Genomic DNA, 25,740 nt, shown 5'->3' on the forward strand with positions numbered 1-25,740 from the left:
GCATAAATATACATGACAACCAATACTCACAGTCTGGTCTTGTTTGAATTGGTGTTGTAGGACAACCTACGGCGGTATGTCAAGCGCGGGACCATCTTGACCTAAAGAGCGATACGTACAAATCTCATGCAATTCAGCCAGTTAACTCAGCAGTTAACTCAGCAGTTAAGTAAACTGGCTCAATTCGTAAAGCTCAATGTACCATAGGCAAAAGGTTGAGAGACACGAGGACAAGTCTTACTTCCACTGACAAACATGTTATCTTTACATTAGCTGAGAACCTAACAAGTCATAAAAATCCCAAGTCCATTGCTTAATTCAGCATTAGTAAAGCACAAACGTATGCTAGATCCACTATATCGAGGAAGGAAATCTAGTTCACAAAAAGTTCCCTTGGTTTGCTAGCTAACTAGAGCTCATTTTAGCGAAAACGCAAGCAAAAAAAGAGAACAATCACATAAAAAACTGAGTCAATTTCACACAAGCTTTCTTCGTTAGACTATGGAGAACAAATGTAGACAAAAACTGGTTGTGCATAACACTCAAAAAGAGCGGATTATAAACGATAAGACTTTCGTTTCTTTTAAGAGAGGACCAAATTCGCCATACCTGATATGACCAACACGGAAGAGGAAGATATCGCTTTAGGGTGAAAGTTGAAAACTCCTCAACACCGGAAATAGTGTATTTTCGATGTCAAATAAAAGTTTCGACAGACGGGGCAATCATCACATCGCGCTGTTTCCAAAAAGGTTTATCTGAACAGTTACTTATAAAAAGGCTTAACACTTGTATTTTGTTTGCTAAATTTGTTTTACTACTAACTTAAAATCTGCTTTGTATGCTTTCCCGTCAATCTAGGACTTTTAATTTGACACGTCTATAGCTAAAGCCACTGAAACTAACAGCTAGATAGCTAGTTACCTAACCGGCTAACTTTGAAAATACTAGCTAGCAACATACATTAAGTGTGACATATTCTGGATTCTTTTCAGTAATGCTGTGTTGTTTTGTTCTTTTTTTTCCGAAGTCATGCTCAAACGTTGTGAGGTAAACGTCGAGGTTAAATGCAGACCAGAAGGTTTTTGGTCAGCCACCGAGGTGTGGATACAGAAACCTCACGTCGCGAACAAGCGGCTGTGCGGAGCAAAAGTAAGCGAGTATGCGGACGTGGATGCTGATAAACTCCGACACTCCCTGCCTCTTTTAACCGGGACAAGCGAGCAGGAATTAACCGACGTTTACCGTTTCTTGCACGGTCACACCGCGAACAACGGTCACCGGGGTGCGCGAAGCTGGCGCATAGGACGTAGAACCGTCGTTCCTAAAGCAGACCTGAACCACGAAGGAGCAAACGCGTACAAAGAGATTATCGTGAAAGGTAACGGTGACAAGGTTCCGTTGACTCTCATTTCTGTTTTTTCGGCGTTTGACCTTATATCGATTTGTCTCTAATCTCCAGACCTGATCAGGCAGGTGGTGACATTTCTCCCTGTTGAAGACAGCAGGGATGGGCAGGTTATTTTCAGGAAAGGTAATATCTATCAGATCCAGCTACAGCTAAAAGCAGATGACTGGTGAGTGTCTTCTTAAACCAATAATTGGAATACACACAATACTTTGCAAAAATCTTTAAAGAGAGTTTTGACAGAATCCCTGCTTTAAATCTGAATCCCTGAACGAAACAAAGATGCATCTTCATCCACAGTGCATTGCATCTCCTTCATATACATTGCTTTCATATTTAATGTAGAAGAGAACGTGGAATGATTAGGATTTTTTTTTTTTTAAATTCTGGTCCCACGCAGGGTGCTGTCTCTCTGTCCCTTGAGGCCAGATGAGTGGCACAGTGATGGTGTGGCCTACCCAAATCTGTCCTGGCTGACAGCAGAGCTACTCCCTAAACTAGCACGCTGGGCCACAGAGAGTAAGGCCAGTGAGTTCAAGAGCACCCTGTCCCTCATTCCCATTGAGAAGTACAGCGTTTTGTACCAGGAACTGAAGAGCAAATACAAAGAGATGGTCAAGGTGAGAAATTCTGAACTTGTTACTTGTCAGAATCCAGATTCTGTATTAGACTTTAGTCAATTCACAATATGTTTTATTTTATTTTACAAATAGGTAATGGCGTGTATTGCATTGGCATTTACTGAATAAAGTCCAAGGCACCCTAAGGTTCCAGTCTAATCTTACTAACTAAGAGTAACATGGCTAAGAGTGCATTGTGTGTGTACTTACAAATTCCTACTTGGTTTTATAAAGTTACCAAAATTTTGTTGTAGGTCTGGCCAGAAGTTACTGATCCTGAGAAATTTGTGTTTGAAGATGTTGCTATTGCTACTTATCTCCTGGTAGGTCCAAACTAATTTAATTCTTCATTCTTCACTGTCACTCAGGCCTGTACCTTGTTGTAAATGATGACGCATTTTGTACTGTTGTACAGCTTGGAGTTTGTTTTATTTATAAACATCATTCCTGAATCATTAAAAAAGGACATGAACATGTGCTCTGTGCAGGTTTTGTGGCACGAGGAGCGTGCTGAAAAAGGACTAACATCTAAACAGTCTTTTGTGGATCTGGGCTGTGGAAACGGCCTCCTGGTTCACATCTTAAACAACGAAGGGGTACGTCTTCACCCTTCACTTCGTTTCCAGTGCTATTAAATTATGTCATGTACGTTCAGTTCAGTCTGCGAATGACCTTTACCACTGAAGTCTCCTAATCTGCTAATCTTCATCCATTGCTTAAAATTGGCAGACTAGACATTCAACGTGCCCCCTCGTAAGCCACGCACAGACAGTCAGACTCAGAAAACGGAAGAAGGCACAGTAATTTATGATGAATTCTGGGTCTTGAGCAAATTAAACGGAATGAATTTAGCTAAGGCTTTCATGCACTCTTGTTTTACAGCACCCTGGAAAAGGCATCGATGTGCGCAAACGGAAAATCTGGAGCATGTATGGACCCGATACACACCTAGAGGTAAGACACTTCAACTGGACTGCATGCTTCGTTTTTATTCCTTCAGAGATAATGACCATGAAACAGATATGCTACTGAATCCACTGTTTAACCAAAAAGAATGTGAAGAATTATAGTGTAGGCTGTACATATGTATTAAACTGAACTGTGTTCAGTTCAATTACATTCACGGAATTTAGCTGATGCTTTTATCAAAAGCGACTTACAATTATGACTGAGTACAACTTGAGCAATTGAGGGTTAAGGGGCCCAACAGGGGCCCAACAGCAGCAACTTGGCAGTGGTGGGGCTTGAACTAGGAACCTTACGATTACAAGTTCAGTACCTTAACCACTGAGCTGCATCAACTGTTAAAATAATTATCTCTCATGGTTTTTCACCAAAAAAGATGAGCACAACATAATTCCAAAAGTGCTTTCACTGAAATAACACTGACTTGGTTCTGTTTGAGTGCAAGGTTTGGCAAGTTGCACTTTTAATGCATTTCTTGCACAGCAACGATGCACGTTCACTTAGGGTGGGTGATGCACTCTGATCTAGGTGGATATTTTGGGAGCACCGGAATGTCAGGTTAAGTAGACTGACTGCCACTGGGAAGAAGCTGATATTGAGTCTGGCGGTGATGAAAAAAGATGTTCCAGTACCTTCTGCCAGACAGCAGGAGGGTGCAGAGACTGAGAGCGGTGGGAGGGGGAAGCCATCGTCCTCCTGACCTCACGGACAGGAGGCTTTGCTGGTGGTAGAAGTGTTGATGGTAGGTAGAGAGCCCCTGCTGATCATCTCAGCTGTTCTTACACTCTGCTGCGAGGACATGCGAACCAAGCCTGTGCAGACCTCATACCAGACCCAGAGGCTACTAGTCGGGACCTTCTGTATTGTAGAAGGTGGTGAGGATAGAAGGAGACATGTTTGGTCTCACCTGTCACAGGAAGTGAAGGTGCTTCTGAGCTCTCCTGGCTAGGCTTGTGGTGTTGAGGGTCCAGGCGAGGTTCCCTGTGATGCGCGCACCAAGGAATCTGGAGTTTTTGTATGATAAATATTTACAGGAACCCCCCCCCCCCCCCCTTTGTGGCCTATTTGGCGCTGTGCAATTGTTCAGTTTTAATTATCTAAATGTTCTGGCACTATGGGACCCTGTTTTCATAACACAAGGCACAGTGTTTTATGTCTAGCACTAGTTCAAGCGTTTTGTTTGCGCCTAACACCTAGTGCTTTCATGAGAATAACAGATCGTACCCTGTTTCAGCTGTGCTGAAAATAGACGTGGTCCTCGGACGTCTTCACGAACATTGCATCACTATGCCTTGCACTATTTCCATGGACATTTCATTTCTTTGTGCTGACCTGTGTTCACTCTGTATTGTGCATTGCATAAAATGACACACTTCGCCCCTTAAAACTATTAAGTGATTTCAGAAATTAAGTCCTTCATAGATGTTCATATTGTAACATCTCTGAAGTATCCCAAGTTAATGTCTCTTTTTCAACCAGCATAATACTTTGGTTTAATTTTCTGTTGTGAAATTAATTTGTGGACATTAATTATTTGCTTTGCTAAATGTGAATCATTAGAGGGTAACATGCTGACACAGGCTTGTGATTCTTGTGCTGGTTTCATATGTCTGGCTTGCTGTTTCGTGCCTGCTGACCGCATGGCTTGTCAGAGTACAGAAACAGGTAGTAACCACCAGTGATGCTCCCACATCAGTACTAGTGAAAGGCATTTACCTGTCCATTTACCATTCTTTACATGCTTATATATTAACCACAATGTAAGAATTACCCCTGTAATTCCTATGTGTAATAATAATGCTTCTTATTATGTCATTCTCTTTAAAAGGAGGATTGAAGTAAGGAGTGAAGTGTGTACTTTGTTGTCTGATTTCCATTGGCTTATGGGCTGGAAAACTTAAACAGAAGGCTAACATTAATGAATCATTTTTAAAATACCACCAATATTCTCTTCCGTTGTTGTAGTATTTCCTTAACATACTCATCTCCCTACAAAACCAGACTTGGAGCAATCCCAGAGGAGTGTTGTTCATAGTGTTTGGAGGCACAGGGGTTCTTCAGTGACATGCCTGATGGGTCTTGGTGTGCTTTTAGGATGACTGCTTTGGTGCCAGCGAAGTCCCCATAGTGTTTGAACATCACTGAACATGTCTCGGGATGACAGGTGTGGTGGGCGGGCCACGGGACGTCATCCAGCAATAGTCTTGCTCTCTAAGCTCTTAAATGCATTATCAAATTGTGCAGTGTGATTACTAGCATGACTCACCTGTACACAAGTTAATGCATTTACATGCTGCTATATACACATGTTCATGTACATTATTCAGGTACATACTGGTTGTTTTTGTTTTTTCTTTTTGTCGTTGTTGTTGTTGTTACATGGGATATATAAGTGAGTATCTTAAATTAGAAATTGTATTTGGCTAAGATCTAATAATGTAATTAGTCAATCCCTGGAAACTAACAGATAAAATCTCAACAACACTCTCAGTCAATATGCTACTGCCTGGCGGTGAGAGTTCTTCAGTGGGGACAGAAAGCTGAGTTTTCAAATGGGCGTATGCCTACTTTTTCAGTAGGGCCTTATGTATGTAAACCATTTTATATTTAGTTCTGAACAAGATAAATTATGCATAATCTGACAGTGAACACTCTTTATGACCAGAGCATGAAATGTTAATGCACCATTTTTACAAAACATTTGTTCCTTTTTTTTTTTTTTTTTTACCATGTGAAACTCTCGGTCAGATCCTTCGAGCAGATCAGCTCAACCCCTGTTCCATTTTCAGAGTGAGATGAGTGACTCTCGATGTCATTACACCTTTATCCACTGCTAATGAAATGCACGGGGCGCTCTCATCTATTTCAGGAAAAGGCAATCACACCCAGCTCCAGTTTCCTCTTCCCCGAGACAGACTGGCTGATTGGAAACCACTCGGATGAACTCACGCCATGGATCCCTATTATAGCCGCCAGGTGAGTCGTCAGCCCTGGTGGTTTAGCTCCAGCAGCGAAGAGCCACCTGATCCTCAGTAATTGACCGAGAAGAGGCCGGAGGACTCGCAGCCACTTGTGTCTGGCCCTCCACCAGTCACTCCTTGTCTGGCCTGCCTGGCCTCCAAAGTTGGTTTAAAGAAAATCACCACCACATGGAACCTCATAAATATGCATGTCCCCCGAGGCAACATCTTGAAAATGACCTCGGCGTAACTCAAGAGTCATTACAATTTAATCAGCCGTGGCTCACAGGGGGGGAAGAGGGATGTTGGTGTGCGAGAAATACGATGCTAGAATGTAGTCAGCATTCCGTGAAACGTACCTGATCGGGTGACGGGTTTGTAGTCTGGCATGTAACAAGCACTGAATAAGTTCGGTTCTGCTGTTTGCTTCCGTTGCCCAGTTTGGGGTGGATTAGACACTAGGTGGAGATATTTAGCCTGGCCCAATAATCATATCTGGGCTGTTGTCATTTTGGAAAGGTGTTGGTATAAAGAACCAGACAACCGAATGGTTGTTTTGCGAATATGTCAGTTTCCTGACTCATGTTGCAGGTTATATAAATTACATGTTTATCCCAGTATATTTGTACTATCTTGCCTTGTCCAACTGTAAGTATATTTCTTGAAGGAGTGCCATTGTGGATTTTTGAGAACAAGTCTAAAATCAGATGTGTCCTAAGTAGCATAGTATTATTGGATGTGACTGTACTTTATAGGATATTCTGCTATATTATTGGATATGACTGTACTTTCTGGGATATTCTACTATACAATATCTCAAAAAGCTAGAGTATGCATTATCCCTCACGTGCCATTTTCATGTTTTTCTCCACGCAGATCGTCCTACACCTGCCGCTACTTTGCGCTCCCCTGCTGTTTCTTTGATTTGTGTGGGAAGTACCAGCGGCGGCACTGTAAGAAGTCTCAATACAGAGAATACATAGACTTCATCTCTGAGGTCAGCACAGCCTGTGGCTTCCAAACAGACGAAGACTGCCTGAGGATCCCCTCCACCAAACGGGCAAGCCGAATCACTCTAGTCTTTTAACCATGTAGGGTCTGTGTTGTGATTATTGTCCACTGGGAAGCCTCTGTCATAGTGGTGGCAATGGGCCAGGCACGATCTAACAGGCAGGTTGGGTGTCACTGGATCTCATCTTGAACAATTTGTCAAAATGTTTGCACAGCACTGAAACAGTGACAATGTTCCATTTGATCTTTAACAAGTAGATAAGGCCAGCCTTATTTGATCTAGAAAGTAGGTCACAGTTAAAATAAAAGCATTTGGAGCATTTTAGGGGGGGGGAATTAAAGTCCCTTGGTTGCACTCATGAGGACAGAGTGTGAAGTTTGGCATTTGATGAGCATCATTATAACATATCACAATACAGATATACAGATACGGTGTCGATGTGAGAAGCTACAACACTGAGCAATCCTGCTTCCTTGCCACAGTCTCTATCCACAATGTAGTCCACCACATTTTTGTTTTAGCTCTGAACTCATACTGAAAAACATGTCATAGCCTGTCATAGTACTTTGGTCTCCGCCAGTGGTGCTTAAATCAGCACATTACCTCCTGCTTTCCTGCAGGTATGCCTGATTGGTAGGAGCAGGACGTACGAACGGACCGAAGAAGGGCTAGCCGAAACCAGGAGATCGGACTACATCAGGGGCCGGCAGGCCTCGCACAGGGGCTCGGCTAACGGCGCTCCGGAAGACCCCGCCGGACCTCCTCGCCGTGGAGGCGGACTCGGGTCCGCCGAACCAGAAAGTGACTGGGGAACCGGCTTCAAGCCGAGGGACAAGGAGGAGCCGGTGAGGAACTGCGCCGCCCTGCCCAGGTGCTTTGTGGAGGGCGTGGTCCTGAAGGTGGCCACAGCCTTGCTGGGGCTCACCGCAGAGGCGGGAAAGGAGAAGGATGAAGAGAGTGCCTGCTCGGACCAAGGTGGAAATAAGTGGGATGCAGGAGGTGAGAAGAAAGTGACATGCCTTTTACCGAGAGGGATGAGTCACGCGCTGTGCGCAAGCTTTTTTAAGCCCGTGTTTGCAGAGGTTGAAAAGCAGCACGAGGAAACGTGCCGGGGGGGGCGAGCCGAAGGGGGCGGACCTTCCCCCGACGTTTTGAATGCGCATGCCACGTGCCGCTTTTGTGAGGCAGCGACGACAAAAACGGGCCCCATCACAAAATCACGAAGGCCATTTCAAGCTTATGATTACAAAAAACGAGATGCATACAAGCAAGGTATTTTTAGAAAGCATGGCTGAAACCCGCTGACCCTGCTTTAAAGTAGAGCGTTTTTGCTTTTCCTTTCGTGCTTTCCTCTTCTTCTTCTTCTTTTTTTTTCTTTCTTTTTTTTTGCGCCACCGCTCAGTCATGGACATCCTGTCCCGCACGGCGCGAGACGCAGGCCACCCTCGCGTCTGTTCAATCACAACCCAGGCTGAGTGCTTGAACTCGGCGGGCCTGCTTCATCGGCAGCGCGCACAACGCATTTACTGCCCTTTCCCTGCTCGTCGGCGTTTCCGTCCTTCGGTTTTGCGCTTTGTGAAACACGAAAGTGCTCGGAGACCTGGCAGAGGCGCACTGAGTAAGTGGCTGAACAACTGGGCGTCCATGTCTGCGAGAGCGTTTGTGTGTGTGATGAAGGGATCAAAATAGAGATCCAAGATGTAGTTGTATGCATGAATTATGCAGTCCTGTCATGTTTTATGCATGAAATGTATTTATATACATGTTTGTGAAGAAGTTATTTTAATGGCATGCTCTTAAGCGCGTTGATGCAAGTGAACTTGGGGCAGGGCTAAATGGAATAATCCCCCAAAACAAATACAGTGCAATATATTTATTATATCAGGAAGACATGTCGTATTTATAAGGAATTAAATGGTCTAAATTCATACCATGAACTGTCCTCATAAGTCAGAAGGAATGGGAAAGATGTGTTAGTCCCCAAGGGCATCATGCACACAGCTAGTGGAATAGTTTGTCGCTAAAGTCGAGAAATGACTTAGCAGATGATCAACCCAGTGCAGCTAGAGGCATCGTGAGGTTTTAGTCTGTTAACTGGATATCCAACGATGTAATCTGAAGCCACGGTAATAGGAGCAAAGAGTTGGCCAAGCACGTGGCTGCAAACACACATAGTGAGACTCCTTTCAGCTGCTTTTTCCCCGCCCATCAATCCCTATCTTCTGTCTGTTCTCTAAAGGGCAGCTCCAAATGGGCTATTGATATTGTATTAGGACTGTAGATATGGTAGTGTCTGGCGTCAGGCATTCTAGGCCATTGTCTCCCTGCGTAAATTATGCAGTGTACACAGTGAACCAGCGGATGACTTTCTGTCTTCTGCCAGTTGGCACCGAGGGAATATGGTGTGCTGAGGGAATACCGGGTGTTCCAGTGAGCACTTAGCGGAATGTGCTCCCCACACATTTTCACTCAGAGAAGGGAGCACGTTTAAGAGGCAACAAGGGTCAGTTTTGTTTCACTCACTAATATCATAGAGTCAGGTACAAACTCTGGGTGAACCCCCCCCCCCCCCCCCCCCCAAAATAAAAGTGCCTTAAGAAGAGGCTGCTCATAACAGAGCCTTCTCGAGGGAAAGTGCCGCCTTCCCCTGCTGGCCAGGAACCAGCACCTGGTTGCCATGGCAACAATTCGGGGACCCAAAGATTGGAAGTGCTCCTTGTTTTATGACGCACATTGGAACCGTCAAGAATCGGCTTCTGGCCCTGTTACTAAGTTTGGGTATCAGTGCTGGTTGCTCGTCAGAACCAAACGCGGTGCATTCTAAATGGCGCTCTTTGTAAGCCAAATGGTAGTTCCCCCTAAGGCTACTAGAGGCTGTGTCATCTGGCTACCCTGGTCTGGCATCGTTGGATGTATGGAATTCTCACTCTTTGCTTTAGCTTTAGAAGCCCAGTTTTGCAGCTGGAAAACCTTCATTCCACGTTACCCACGTTCCATGCCCAGACTTGATTTGCAAGCAGGCTGTGAAACACCCCACATGTCCATGTCTCATCATAAATCCTCTAGCTCCTCGTCGCAGGCCACAACAAGGGTGCGCTGGCAGTCAGCATGTTACCTCTCCGGCACTGCAAACAGCTGAGTTAGACCCCAGCAGCCAAGACGCTGTAGATCAGAGGCTCATGGGGCACTGGGGGTTTGGGGCAGGCGAGGGCTGGCAGGTGCAGAAGTGGCTGCTGGGAAATTGCGCCATGTGGCGTGCAGCAGCCTCCAAGTGGATGTGAACAAAGTCCCTTCGGCCGATGTCGACTGGCCACTGCGAGAGGTTTGTTTTTCCTCTCAAGGCTCTGTGGTACATGCCGGTGTTGTGTGCTAGGCGGAGTTTGCCAGGTGAAGGTAAAGTTGATCTGTGCTTTGCAGCGACATGACAGAAATAGCAAATGATGGATTTGCTTTGTCCTTGGTCTTCTCTCTCTCTCCCTCTCCCCCCACTTCCCTGCATATTTCTCAGGCTCTCTCTCTATCCGTGACGTGGCTGAGCTCTTGGGCCAGTGCACCTTGCAGGAGCTGAAGAAAGAGTGCGGAGGTCTACAGACTCTGCTGAAAAACAGCCACCAGGTGTTCAGAGGTATTCAGCACGCGCCCAAGCCCTTTGTTTCCCAGCCATGACTGAACTTTGACGGCCGCTTCTTCTGTTCTGTTCTTAAAAGTGCAAATATGCACATCATTTTTGGCAGGGATCAACATGGCACCTGTTGTTTATTACTGTAGAATAGTCTTTTCGCATGATACTGTTAAACCTGTTCTTTTTCAGCGTAGGTCATCAAAGTCATAAGGGTTTGTGTGGTTGTGTGCCTCCTGCATCCTTTTATGTGGAACAGTTTGAATCACTGCAGCAATCATACCAGCATGACTGCAAGAGTAACAGAAAATGAAATTCAGATTCAGACTTCAGCTGTGACATAATAAAGTGTATAGACACATCGATTAGCCAAATATTACACTCTCAGGGGAACACCTGACGACCTTTATACCATTTCCTTATCATGGCTCTAGGTAGCTGAGTTTTTGCCCCGAGGTTTTACGCAAACGTCCTTCTCCACAGTTGAGGCTGGAAGGGTTCACATCAGAGACTGGCGGAGAAGTGGTCCAGCTCAGGCCACGCAGGCCACCTCAAAGCGCAAAAACCAAATGTCAGGAGCCCGGAAAACCAGACTCTGCTGGTTCCACACGCACCATCCCCATGGATGTCCGTTATCCATAGAAGACTGCGCGTTTGCACACGGGGAAGAGGACCTGCAACCCTCCACACGACCCCTGAAAAAGTTCAGGAACTGACTACGGTCAAAATGAAGAACTTTCAACCTGAAACTTTGATTTGCGTGTTCAGGAAGACAGTGATGTCTTTTTTTTTTTTTTTTTATGCTCATCTTGGTGAACTGTGTTCTGTTTTAGACTTTAGACAAGTGTATTGAAGCTGTGTGTAAATAATCCATCTTGGAATCTTGTTTATCTGATCTTATTTATTCAGCCACAAAACAAACTGAATTCCTCAAGCCAATATTTGAGGTTTAAGACAGAAATAGAACAATAAACACCTTTTTGAAAGCAATCACCTTGTTGGCGTGTGTGTGTGTGTGTGTGTGTGGTGGGGACTTTCTGATTGTCTGTTTGGAAGGGCATGTTTTCAGTAAATGTTAAAGGCATAAATAATTTGGAGCTCTGTGTAGGGGGCAGGTCTGTTTTTGCCCCTCTGCTCAAATGTCACAGGACAGGATATTCTTCTCTAGCCAGTAGAGTCAGCCAAGGTCACTGTCTCAAGCTCACTGTGGAGGACAAGGAACTTATGTTTCCTGTACTTGACTTTAAAAAAGACAGAAAAGCAAAGCAGCGGACATGGGAGAACAGCAGTACAGGACCAAGGTCAAGCATTAAGATCATTCCTTGCCTTACATGTACAATGTGTACAACATTCTCATTATTTTTAACAACACATTAGCTTTTAGGTTTGTTGTACATATAATAAAAGTTCACAAACTCCATCAGCATTGACGTTGGAGATTTTGCTCAGCACATTTTAATATCTTGATGGTGGATATTATAGTTGTCTTGCTGAGAAATATTCTCATGGGGTTTTGGTGCAGTAAGACCGACTTATACTAAACTGTGGAGATTACCCTTGTTTTCCTTCTGCACAACATAGTAAATCAAAATAAATAAATAAATGGTTATGATTGATTCTGTGTGTCTATATACCTTTGGGCATCACATAGGGCATTATTTTTTGTTCAGTAAAACCCCTGACTCAGTAAACTCAGTAAACGCTGCCCGCTGCCTCACAGTGCTCTGACTGGCGTGGAAGTGGCTTGGTGTCCTCTGAGCTCCTGCGCATGCTAGCAAAGGCGCACAGCCCTCTGGCAGGAGGAGGGTTCAAACAGCTTCGGACGCTCCTGTAACTCCGAACGGGCTTTCTCTGTGGGAGGAGTGCTCTTGTCGCTGCTTAATGAGCTGAACACGCTCGGTCACGCTCGAGCGAGAAGGCCCGGGCATCCGCAAGGGTCGCGCTCGACCGATTGAGCCGTCCGGCTCTACTGCGCCATGATGCACGTGGGCCCAGAGTGGGCGGGACATGCTCACAATCATTTCCATCGCAGGACGGACCCCTTTTAACCCACACCCCTTTTGTTCTAACATTACCCATCTCCCGCTTCCACTCTTCAGATTCACTCAACAGTACTGGCCTGAACTGGCCTCTGTTTGATGTTTAAAGTAACCACAACGGAAGTAGGAAGAGCAACAGTGACGTGTCACCCCAGGCCAGAGTGGGCGGGGTGGGCCGGATTAGAGCCAGGGCTTTTGCGACCTGCTTTGAAGAAGTCCAGATGCAGTCGAACCAGCCCAGGCAGGTGGTTACAGAAGGAGAAATGGCCAGGACCAGCTGAATCTGGGCCAACCGGAGGGGCAGACCAGTGGGGGCGGGTGTGTGTAGGAGACAAATGAGCCAGCCTCCACCCACGCTGAACACTGCTCTTCTGCTCCAGCTCCAGGTTGCATCAGCGCACAGAGCAAATGCATGGAAATGCTGGGCCCCATGTGGATCAAATCCCTTGGGTCTGGTGTGACACATGTAAGACGGGCAACTGGGTCGTCCGAGGCTGCACATATGTTGGTGCTGCACATAACAGCACTGTGACTTATGGTGCGAAGCATGTGGGACAAAAAAAAAAAAAAGGCGAGGGAGTTTGAGTTACACTGCAGCGGAGAAGTTGAGATCATGATTGGCTCTGTGGGGAGTGTGTGTAAGGACAGAAGGAATATCAGCATGGTCAGACTGAGGTCATTGGCACTGGACTTGGGCTTTCCAGGCCCATCCACAGTGTTAACTGTTTATGACAGTTACAAACATTTGGGATATGTAGAAGTCTTGCAAAAAATGTAGTAGGTCATGTTGTCTCTCTCTCACTCGCCTACTCTCTTTTCTCTAACACACACTCCCTTCTCTTTCACAAACTCTTTTCTCTCTGTGTGGAAGAAAAAAAGGAGAATCTTACAGAGCAGACAACTTCCATCAACATTCTTTCTCCCCCGTTCTGTGAAGGATGTTATCTTATCTGCTGAGTGGATTGCAATATGCAAATTAACCCAATATCAACACCGTAACTCACTCATACCCAAGTGTACATTTCTGCTCTCCCTAAAAATCTAAAGGATGACGAGAGAGTCCCGTTCGTTATTTCCTGCGTCTGGACCCCAGTGACATCTCCTCAACAGCTCAGCTGAGAGGTCCATTCTCCCAGCATGCCCGGTGCGAGACGCACACCATATGCTTCAGCTTTCTCTCTCCTCTTTGTTCTGTAGGGTAGCGCTGTGTGTTTCCATAGATGGAGCATCTCCGTGGGCGCTGGCTGCCCAAAGACCATACTCTGCCTACGCATATCTGGTGAGCTGTCACCTGAGAGAGAGAGAGAGAGAGAAAATACACTGTCCTTATACGTTCACTCCTCTCCCCATAGCAGTAGTCATTGACATTGAGTCTAGCTGGCAGGTTCCTACTCATTTAGTCTGAGAGAAACTTTGGTTTGAATTTAGCTTTGAGTTAAGCATGGTGTGGAATGTTCAAAACAAGAAATGCCTGTAATAATGAATGTGTGACTCTGACCTGTGTAAAGCAAAAGGCATCATTTGTTCATGTTTATACATAGGCAACGACTTTTGTAATTTATTCATATAAATGTCATTGTTATCTAAACAAAAGCTAAAAGAATACATTAGGTTTCAGGTAAAATGTAACAATTATCTGCAAACAGTATCACCTCATATCTAATCACCTTTAGAATTTTACCCGTATAACTGATGAATATAAAAATAGTCAGTGCGACATATGAGGAGTCTGTTGGCCCAGAACCAAGATTCTTACACTCTTCTGAAAAACATTTCAACTAGGTTTACAGCCTCCCACACACAGAGCAAGGGGACTTTCTCCTGTCGCTGCCCCCGCGTGCTCCTTTCCATTAGGCGTGTCTGTGAGAACCCTCCTGCCTTTTCTCCTTTACTTTGTCTTAGCTATAACTACAGCTATAGAGTGTAATTATCCAGGCAACAGACTAACTAGAGTGCCGTAAGGTAATTGATATATATATATATATAAATTAAATAAAAATAAGGTGAGATAGTGGGGTTGAAGGGAACGATTGGACAGATTGTTCTGAGGATGCTGTGGTCGAGAAGGAAAGGTGATTTGGTTCCATGTGTGGAGTAATGAGAGGTTTTATTTTTATAGAAGCCACAGCTCCACACATGCTTCATTTGCAAATGACTATACGACAGCAAGCAAGAATTTACAATGACCTCATGTGGTCAGTATCTACACACATCGTTGTGCGACAGATGAGCAAAGGGATTTGTTCCTTCTCTGCACATGAAGGCAGTTTTGCTTGGGCCCAACCCCTCTGTTTTTGTTTGTTTTATATATATATATATATATATATATATATATATATATATATATATATATATATATATATATATATATATAGGGAGGGTACAGAGTTGCACATGTGCAAAATTAATCACTGCAGCATTATGAGGAGTCCTTGAGTTAGCAAATTAAACTGATGAATCGCAATATCACAAGCCCAGTTTGTCTCCATTTGTGCTGAAATGAGACATTTGAGAGATATCCGCATTAATCTCGGGGTGAACATATGTGGACGTTATTGGACAACTCGGAGGATAGCAAGACTGGACCATCCAAGACATTACAGCTGAAGTGTTTCTCTGTGCCGTTTTTGTTGGTGTTTTGGCCGGGTTTTTGGTTTGTTTGTGTTTTGTTTTTTTGGCGGGGGCGGGGGGGGGGGGGTGAGCCTTTAGTCTTGCAATTGAGGAGACGCTGAGCTGCACAGAACAAAAAGTAGAAAACAGCTTCTTTATGTGAGCTCATAAAAGAGCTAAGAAGGGTTAAGAAAAGCTAAAATCTCCTCTGTTATTTCCCTCCTTTCAGCAGAGGTTCACGTATTCCCCCGGCAGCGTCTTTAATAGACTACAGGTAACGGAAAGCACTGATCAAGAAGAAAGCTAGGTGGATGTTAAACAGATTTACTCCAGCCATGTGCCAACTGCTCGTGCACAGTCTGCTGTGCTAAAGCACTAGCTGCTTCCAAGACAAGTGCAAGCCTGTTTCAGATTAGACTGTGTGGCTAAGTGATTAGACTGTTTCTTGTGATCAACTCGGATTTCTTTTAAATTGACTTTCTGTTAGAACTCTAGTAAGAAGTGTTGATTAATTCATGTTTAGGCACTTTGTTTTTCCATGTGTAGTTATTTTTATCTAATTGCCTGCCAAAGTAGAATCCACTCCTGAGATATACGATCATGGATGTGCAAAGCTCTGTGGATGTTAGCAGGAAAACACACCTCCAACCATTCCCAGAGTGCCAGGCATCAAACTTTCTATACTTACTTTTTGTGGCAATGTGGTCAGAATACTCCACTGCCAGGACTTCAATATTACTGTTCACAGCAAGAAAAATTGCTGCCATAGGGGGAAAAAAAAAAAGACGGAACGCATTAACGGGAGGCTTTCACAAATATCTATTTTACAGAAGATAAACCGAAATAAAATAAGGATATAGGCTGTGCATTTGAACAAGGTGTACTTTATTGTCAAACAGTGCAAACACAGCTGACTCGTTAACTCATTGCTAATGCCTCAGTCAACAAGCTTCAAACTCTAGCAATCTAAAATTGCCAGTGCAACACAGTTGATCCTTTCCACAAAAACGTAAATTTGAAGAAATCTGAACCCAACTTTCAAATCTTTATGAAACTAGAAACGAGCCCCCTGATATACGATTGTGTAGCAATGGGGCAATGTATTTTTGAAAAATTCTCTCTTTCTTTTTGCCCTGCATGCTGTCTGCGTGGGCGACACTCTCTCGAAATAGCTTCCGCCAGGAACAGATGAATCAATGCCACAGCGTATGCTTAATTAAAGATTAACAAGAGTTCAGTGGCTGTGCAGAAGTTTCTAGAAGCTTCACTTATAGTACTGATTAGACTTATGTAACACTATTTAATACTGCATGCTCTTCTAAAATAGTAATGAAACTAGAAGCTACACAGGAATAATGTTGTTCTGTCGGAAACTGTGACATCCTGCTGAACTTTAGTTTAAAGGCGTATCTCTAAATAGGATATCGATATAGCATTAGAATACATTTTAATATTCTTAACATCTCACACAGTATAGTTATTTATAACCATACAGTTTGCCTCCAGCACAGACAAAGAACAATATGCATCATATGTGATTCTCTTTAGCTTTAAAAAGGCCTAGCCCTGCAGAGATTGTTCTGGTGACCTGCTCTCTCAAAGATGCCACAAACTGTGACAAAATTAGACATTTTCTCACGCAAAGCTCCTCTTAACATAAAACAACTGCCGTAGAAAGACGGAGAAGGCGGACTCCCTGGCTTGCGTTTCGGGTGAGCACCTCTACACGCTGCAGGACCAAAGCTCGTCAGCGACGTACGTCTTGCTGGACGTGGACTATGACTTGCCTGTTGTTGCTCTTATGTAACATGCTCCTGTCCGGAGTGGAGCCTCGGGACCAGCTGCGGCCCAGGCGATGGGGAGCATGAGTGCTGTTCCTGTCAGATGTCTGTACCATTTCCAGCTGGGCCCGCTGCCTGCTGGTTTCTGGGGCACTCTGGGTTCCACGCAGTGCATTTCACCTCAAACAAGCTGGGTAGATTCTGATGTTTACTGCTGCTATATTTGTACCCATGCCCCTGTTTTGCCTTATATTTTAGCTGATAGTCAACATTTTACATCGGAAAACCATAAGTCTGCTTACCTTTAAAGCCGTCAAGGAATAAGCCAACTGCAAAACACTAGTATTGTCCATCGGCGTGTGTAATTAATAAACACGGACTGTGTGGTCTGTAATGGTTTTCATCTGCTTGGCAGAGTCACAAAATTCTGCTCTTACTCAGCTGCCTTCATTTTCAACCTCCCACAGACAGACATGCATCAGCTCCTTTGAAAACATGTTGAGTGTTTCTGAATGCTGTATATGCTGTATATACACTTAGTGTGATGTGATGTGTGTGTGTGTGTGCGTGCGTGTGTGTGTTGGGAGGTATATTTAGCCCTTTGTGGGGAAAACATTTCTACAGTAAGATCTAAAAATATACATACTTGATGTTTGATGTTACTGGAATATTTGGCTGCTTAAGGGCAAATGTCATTGTAGCAAAATATGCAGATTGCATTAGAAAAACTAAAAGATACAAAACAGTTTATTTTGTTTGCTGAGGCTAGGGTTACATTCAAGTATAGCATAGCATATTCTTCTACTATAATCCACGCGTGCGCTCGCGTGTGTTATAGTGTCTATTAATGACCATCTGGCATAAACCAAATATTTACTTCGTTTGTTTTTGTTTTTTGTTTGTTGGTTTTACTTGTGATAAAAATAGAGCGTATGACTGCTTCCACATACCGTGTGCAACCCAACCCCACCCACCCATGTTACTTTTGTAATGATTTAGGCCATTACAATTTCAGTCTTTCAACACATCTACCTGTCCACGTAATATTATAAGCGCTACAGGGAATGATATTATGCCAAAGCACAGAAGCACACTAGCTATATGAACTCTTCATCATGGCAAAATATAGCGCATTGTGGTTATCACAATTATCATGAAAGTACAGATAGACAAATATGGTTCATATATACATTTGCCTTATTGTCAATATACAACTGCAAATGACATAAACAAGGGCTCATGTTGTAATTGAATAGTAAAATGTAAAAATGCATTAAGCGACAGGGAATCCTTTGACTTCACAACACTTCATGAGACTGTCAGAAAGTCTATATTTTTTTGTGTGGGCCATGTTTGTGCCCATCAGAGTCTTGACACCAAACCCTGCACCCACCCCCCACAACCCCCCCAAGGTCCAAGCTGTATGGCTTTGATCATTGCAGTAACGTATGCAGTTAATCACACTCTCTTTAGCACACTGCAGTGTACCTGGCAGATTGCACCTGCCTCAAAATGTCTGTGTAGTTACATCACATTTCGTAACATTTTTCATATTCAGGGCCTGGCCATGAATGTGACGCCTTTGAAATATGCGTCTGATGCTGGAAGAATAAATGGCATTCAGCCGCTCCACATGTGTGGGAGGAAAAACTACAAAGGCCTATTTAAATAACAATACTGGGCTTGGCAAGCTGCCAAGAGCGGTAGCAAAGGTACAGAGTCGCCACACTCCAACTGTTCTGATGTCTTTTCGATTACTTATTGTACATCAGCTGTTCAAAACGTTTGGAGGGAGAACCGGGATTCTCTGACATCTTATCGGTCGACAATTTACTTTTTGGTTGAAAGCATAAAGATTTCTGTTTGTTATATACCTTAAGTTGGTTTGCTTGCTTTGTTATATAAATGACAGATGCAGCATGTGCGGTGGAACACCAATAAATCAAAAAAAGAATCTTTTCATATGTGAACTCTTTGTTGCTATTGGTCAAACAGAGTCCTTTCTCTCTCTCCCCCCCACCCCCCAGTAGTAAGCTGAAACAGCTTTATTGATGTGGACTCTTAGGCTCTCTGTTCTACTCCATCTACTCCTTTTGGTCTCTGGATGAAAGAAGCACCCCCATGACTTAAGCAAAGGTTGACTGAGCCATAGCCAATGGCCTCCTGCAGTGGGCTAAACCATTCATTCCGTGGGAGGAAACCTTATTTGTCCACCTCTATGAAGATATGAGTAGTGCTCTTTAACAGGAACACCGCTATTCATAATATTTTCAAGGTGATTATATAATCTGTATGAAAGTCAAGAGACAACATTCTAAAAACGTTGAACCTGAAAATGGTTCATTTCAATGGTTTATCGTGTTTATACACAAACCCTTAGAAGATCATAAATTGTTGTAAAAGTTGCACATAGAGGACAACAAAAATGAAACAATGACACATTTGAAATTAGTTCTGACCTTATTCAATGAGTATTGTCCCAAAACAGAGATGTTCCTATTACACAGATACCTTACTTCCGCATTTGATCCCTATTGCATAACTGTTGTCCGAGCATGTGTGGGACTGCCTTTGGATAGGAATGTGTTGTTTACTTAAAGAGGTGTGGGATGTGTGATTGGGAAAACGTAGATGCAAGGCAAGAGCTGTCTCATCCAAACACACACACTAGCTCACACAAACTGGCATGCACACCGTGCACAACATACACACCATGCATGCATGTGCATACACACACACACACACACACACACACACACACACGCATGCATGCACACACACGGGAAACTACCTTATTTGATAACTAGCCTTTAGTTCAATTTGCCCTTACTATGATGGTAAACCAGTGTATTGCTAACAAATGTGACTGGTATACATTGCTGGTGGTGTTGCAAATCTATCTGAGACAAGTTATTTTAATTTTCCTTCTCTACTGTCTCATCGAAGGACAATGCCTCACAAGACTCAGTGTTTCCATGGCGACATGACTCACAATAACTCTTTGATCGTACCTGTGCCAGTAGGGAGATGTCTGACGGCAGCCATTTCACACTGTCTGTTTGTCAAACAGCACTCTGTTTAGTGACTCCGCCACTTTAGCTCACTGCACCTCAACATAACTTACCATTAAACAAGGAAGAAAACAAACCACACTATTTACCACTCCTAATCGCCTTAATATAACTCTTAATGACAGTACACGGACTTTAATTTCTGCACGAAGATGAACCGTGAGGTTGGGGTTATTTTCAAGCTGCCTTTGGAAATGGGATGAATGACTCGCGCTGTAATTGCGACATGCTCCTTGCAACAAGTTTGACAGTAACTGGGGGTGGTGATGTGTCAGTTATGTGCTCACACTCTTATATAAACCCACACATACACACACACACACACACACACACAAACACACACACACAGACACCCCTTCACACGCAATCGCCTACACCCACGCAGTGCTTACATCTGGTGGTTTGAGCTGCTGGTTTGCCACCTGTGGTTTCATGCTCACCTCACTCGGTACACGATGATGCATCGTGCAGCTGGGCCGTTTTGCATGTGGACACAGACATCACACACAAGCCCTGCAGATTTACATCACACACAAAACCTGCAGATTCACATCACACACAAACCTTGCCGGAAAACCTGCTTAAGCCATTCAGTGGCAGCCCCACTGCACCGTAGCATGTGTGCTGTCATCTATAAACCAGTGTCATTAAGTAGGCCTTAATTGGACAGGAAATCTGACAGCAAACATTGAGTTCAACCATGATGTGAAACAATTATGTTCTGGCATAATACCCCAGATTTTCTGACACATGCATCAATGCTGGTACAAGGAAAGCTGTCACTGAGAAATTAAGTAAAGCTGTGACATCAAGTCTATCTCACAACAGAACCAAGAAACAGACTTTATCACAAACTACCACCACCCAGTGTGAGCCAGTTTAGACATAAGACATAAAACTATATATATATATATATATGTGTGTGTGTGTGTGTGTATATATATATATATATATATAAACACTAAAGTATAGTGCAGTTTACTAGTGGAGCTTACAAGTGCTACTGTCATTGAGACGTTCCAGGTAAGATGCAGAGGCGACAGCGTTATAACGAAGGAGACACCCGGTCACAGTGCTATTAATAGCTCAATGCTCTTCTCCCCCGAAGCCCAGTAGGAGCAGCTTCCTGACCGCTCTGATAAGCCATTTGTAAGGAGCCGACACCAGACGCCAGCTCCCTGCAATTGCCACAGTATTCACCCACACGCTGCAAGCCGATGCCCTCGACTTTGAGACCGCCAAATGAGCTCTTAGGTTCACTAATGAATGCAAACTTGCACGCGTGATGGCTGGTCGGCCGTGTGTTTACTATTTCCCGCGGTCAGTGTCAGAATTAACACCAAGCTGACTTTTGCTTCTTCCTGTTTCTTTCAGCTTTAATTCGTCCTTACCAAATCTTTACAGGTTTCTCGGCAGATGCTTTTCACGTTAAAAAGACCAAACATCTGTCTTATTTGCATGTGCTTTACAGAATGACTTGTAATTATGTATTTTATCTCTCCTTTTAGTTTCAGTACCATTTAGAACTATCAAACTGCCTTGCAGATTCTGCGTCTTGCTGCAAAGTGCTTGTGCTTATGCTGCCGTAAAAGCTGGCATACAGGGGCTGTTGATAGCATGCACGCAGGCTTATGCATACACATATTTTTCTTCCTCTTATCTTTTATCCTTTATTTTATTCATCACTCCATCGTCCCGTAACTTTGTTACTCCTTGAATGTTTAAGCTCGGGCTGTCAAGCTCGGTATAAGAGTTAACGGATACCCCAAGCATGTGGCTGTATGCCCTGTAATCCTCTCTTTCACGCCTCTCTCCTCCCATAGATTCCCAATTGTTTTCTCCTGGCAGCAGTCATTTTGTTTTCTCCTGGCAGCAGTCATTTGTCCAGCCCTGTTCTTCATCACTCCATCATCAAATAGAAACAATAATAAAAGCATAAATTCAGCTGTTAGTCCAAACATATACTCATAACACTCTTTGACCTAACTGTCCCATAGAAAACCATTCATTTTTATATGATCTGATATCGTTTGAAACCATACCATCTGTTAGTAAAATGATTCAACTGATGACCCACTCTTCACTAAGATTTCATCCCCACATAATCCCACTGAAAAAATAATTTCAATACTATTTTAATTTCAATACTACAACCACCAAATCTGATAGAGCTATCCAGCTCCTGACCCAAAGCATATCTGCATTTCATTCTGATTGAATTTGGCTATTTTACGCTGCTATGCTTTTTTCATACCTCTGTACAGGGTTCCAATGAAAGCCTATTGATTTTCAAACTTGGTAAAAGGTTGTCTTCATAGTTTCTGTAGAGCTTCAAATATTGACCCAAACTGCTGCACAGAAGGGCTGTTCATCATAATAGCTCACATCTAATTCTGCTGCGTCTTCTTTCATCTTCCCATCATCTGAGAGAACCCCGCTGTTTTTCACTGCTCCTTCAACAAAGCATGCACTGCTGGTAGATACATTCATCTTTTGATCCAAAACACATGCCTGGATTCTGATAGCACGACCATAGTCAAACCTTTGAATGCCCCCCCCCCCCCCCCCATGTTTCTAAGGTCTTGTAATCTTGTAATGGTCCCAGGTAGGCCAGCTTGAAGTCTTCATCCCTTGATTAAATACAAGCTATTGGCTAACTCCATTATAAAGTAAAGGGGGAAAGAGTGAAAAATAAGTACATTTAAGGTCTTTAATTAAGTTTGGAATCTTGCAATGATTTGCTTAGGGTAACTGCATGTGTTACACTTCAATATTTCCATGAAATATATGAGGCCAATGGCAAATGTTTATCACCTCACGTTTGAATAATCATAATGCTGCTGTAATTTGGATTTCCTTGGACAATAATCGGAATACTATGTTATCTGGCCTCCCACAGTGGGTTACTTCGTGCGCATGATCTGAGGACCAAGCTCTTGTGGGCTTCACACTGAGTTCGCGCTGAGGCAGTGAATTCGAGCTGAGAGAGGAACAGAAAGAGACCAGTCTTTGGAGCAAGGACTTCGTACAGCACCAATTTATAGTGAATCTGCAATTCTCTGACAGAACGAATTGAGAAGACGAGCATGTGAAACTTTAATTTAGCGGCGAAGTGAAGAGAATGAAAAGGAACCGTCTGCGCTCTTACGATTCAGCACGCTGGACAGCGCGCGCAAGTTGCGCCTCGTTCGACTTTTGGAGTTAATTTTTGTCTATAAGAAGAGTACAAACAACCAACACACGAGGAATCATGCGTGTTATAACGTGCTCACAATCACCGTGGCTAGACGTACTTCGATAATACTTCTGGAGTGAGAAATGGACTTTGCGGAAATTCTGGTTGCCTTGTTTATCGTTGTGATCGCGGTTGTTTCTTTGTTGTCGAACTTGCTGGTGTTACTATGCTTCATCAACAGCAGCGAGATACGCAAACAGGTGCCGGGGATATTCGTTATGAACCTCTCCTTTTGCAACATACTGATCACTATCGTGAACATGCCATCTACTTTGGTGGGGATTATAAGAAAACAGCAGCCCTTTGGAGATTGCCTCTGTCACGCAGTCAGCTTTCTAGAGACCTTCTTGACTGCCAACACGATGCTGAGCATGGCAGCCCTCAGTATAGACCGCTGGATCGCCGTAGTCTTCCCGCTAAGTTACTCCAGTAAAATGCGCTATCGGGACGCGCTGGTTATGGTGTGTTACTCGTGGCTTCACTCGCTCACATTCTCCCTCATCGCATTGCTTTCCTCCTGGGTTGGCTACCACCATGTTTACGCATCCTGCACGCTGCATCTGACCGAGGAGAACGCACGGATTAAGTTTACTGTGTTCACCGTTGTGTACCATGCCACCAGTTTCATGCTTTCGCTCCTGATTTTGTGCGTCACATATTTAAAGGTTTTAAAAGTTGCACGCTTTCACTGCAAGAGGATTGACATTATAACCATGCAGACCCTCTTCTTACTGGTAGATATACATCCAAGGTATTTATTTCACTTTATTTGTTTGTGATTTTACAATCAGGATGCTATTATGTTGGTCCTGTGCTCGCATCAAAATGTGTTTCTCACGGTATTGCGTGCTACTTCTTCTAGTGTTAAACAACGCTGTATTGCCGAACAAAAAAAGAGGAAACAGCGCGCGACCAAGAAAATCAGTATTTTCATTGGCTCATTTATTATCTGCTTCGCTCCTTATGTGATAACCAGGTATGTATTCTTTCAAATCAAATGTAAATTTCGGGAAACATCACATTCACGTTGTTTTAGGGGTTCTGTAACCGAATTTCCATTGTGCCCAATTTTGAGAGAAAAAAGAGTTGCACTCCTAAGTCTGTTAAGGTGTTTTTGCGTCATGTAACGTAAGCTGTTGACGTGAACTGCATCATAAACAATCGTTTCTTAGAATAGCTAGCTGATGTGCACCTGAGGTGATAAAACGGGGGCCTATACCTAGTGCTCGAGCGACCTTAAACAAGCTTCACTACTCCTTATTTTTGTAACATATTTCTGTAACGCCTGCTGTATTCATTTCCCTACCCTAGACAGACAAAAACACATAGCGCATGAACAATAAACAAGCAGACAATAAGAAAAACTATCTACATAAATAAACACATACGTGCACACATACAAACATGCATGTATAAGCAATTTTCTTGCTGATGAATGACTACCATCCAAAATATCCCTTTCTCTGTGAAATTCTGTGTTCTGGATCATAATTTTCTAACCACTAAATGTATTACTGAACTACCATGAATACATCCTAGGTTTCCCATTATAGGGATCCTGTATATCAGTATACACTTGCATGCATAAATATAAATAACACAAAAGATCAGGCACAAGATGTCAACTACCACAAAAAAGCTGACATCAATTTAATATTCCTACTGTCTTCAGACTACTGAGTTCTTGCTCTCTGCTTCTCAGGCTGGCAGAGCTCCTTCCTTTTGTGGACATCAACCGGCACTGGGGCATTTTCAGCAGGTGTTTAACATACAGCAAGGCTGCTTCAGACCCTTTTGCATACTCCCTCTTGCGGCAGCAGTACAAAAAAGCCCTGGTTACAGGAGCCAACCGGCTTCTGAAACGTGACTTGTACCCTTCTTCTGGACACAACAGCTCATTGGACACAGAAAATGATTACTGTCTCCAAAGAATCAGTTAATGGCACTTGCAAACGCTGGAAAATCCCAAAGCCTTTGAAGTCAAAGGAGAGAGAGAGAGAGAGAGAGAGAGAGAGAGAGAGAGAGAGAGAGAGAGAGAGAGCACAGGAGAAAAGGAGAGGGAGAGGATGTTATGACAACCAATTAGATGCAGCTGGAGGAGTTCACTCCTTAAGGTATATGCACCAGATATCACTAATAAACATGGACAATAGCAAAGGATACGTGACTAACTGGCTTCGTTTTGTGAGGAACCACACATGCACATACAAACACACACGTGCACACACACACACACACCCATACACCCACACACCCACACCCACACACACACACACACATCTATACACGCATGCACCCTCCCACATGCACACCCACACACCCCCACCCACACACACACACACATCTATACACGCATGCACCCTCCCACATGCACACACACACACACACACACACACACACACACACACACACACATACT

General features: G+C 43.7%; 3 protein-coding genes across 4 annotated transcripts in view; 2 read left to right on the plus strand and 1 right to left on the minus strand.

Annotated features, from left to right (window-relative positions):
* The window catches only part of rpl34 (ribosomal protein L34), a 33,782-nt gene that overhangs the window by 2,565 nt on the left and 5,477 nt on the right, over nucleotides 1-25,740 (minus strand). The window contains exons 1-2 of one of the 2 annotated variants that reach the window (XM_035536556.2): nucleotides 610-674; nucleotides 31-101 (exon numbers count right to left, since the gene is read on the minus strand). In XM_035536556.2, coding sequence (XP_035392449.1) covers nucleotides 31-95 — 65 coding nt within the window. In that variant the 5' untranslated portion in view covers nucleotides 96-101; nucleotides 610-674. Of the gene's footprint in view, nucleotides 1-30; nucleotides 102-609; nucleotides 675-25,740 lie in introns of those variants that run through there. The other variant, XM_081694575.1, reaches the window with a different exon arrangement.
* On the plus strand, nucleotides 691-13,898 carry trmt44 (tRNA methyltransferase 44 homolog). The gene is made up of 12 exons (XM_027009891.3): nucleotides 691-752; nucleotides 1,031-1,381; nucleotides 1,463-1,577; nucleotides 1,809-2,028; nucleotides 2,283-2,351; nucleotides 2,517-2,624; nucleotides 2,911-2,982; nucleotides 5,864-5,970; nucleotides 6,831-7,014; nucleotides 7,587-7,965; nucleotides 10,475-10,591; nucleotides 11,069-13,898. The coding sequence occupies exons 2-12, from the start codon at nucleotides 1,033-1,035 to the stop codon at nucleotides 11,299-11,301; spliced, it is 1,953 nt and encodes a 650-aa protein (XP_026865692.2). The 5' UTR covers nucleotides 691-752; nucleotides 1,031-1,032; the 3' UTR covers nucleotides 11,302-13,898.
* Nucleotides 23,081-25,633, plus strand: gpr78b (G protein-coupled receptor 78b). Its single transcript, XM_027009950.3, has 3 exons — nucleotides 23,081-24,072; nucleotides 24,184-24,297; nucleotides 25,024-25,633. Exons 1-3 carry the CDS (start codon nucleotides 23,405-23,407, stop codon nucleotides 25,259-25,261), a joined length of 1,020 nt encoding a protein of 339 aa, XP_026865751.1. The 5' UTR covers nucleotides 23,081-23,404; the 3' UTR covers nucleotides 25,262-25,633.

The sequence above is a fragment of the Electrophorus electricus genome, chromosome 13, assembly GCF_041902795.1.
Source record: "Electrophorus electricus isolate QZ-2024a chromosome 13, ASM4190279v1, whole genome shotgun sequence".
NCBI classification, from domain to species: domain Eukaryota; kingdom Metazoa; phylum Chordata; class Actinopteri; order Gymnotiformes; family Gymnotidae; genus Electrophorus; species Electrophorus electricus.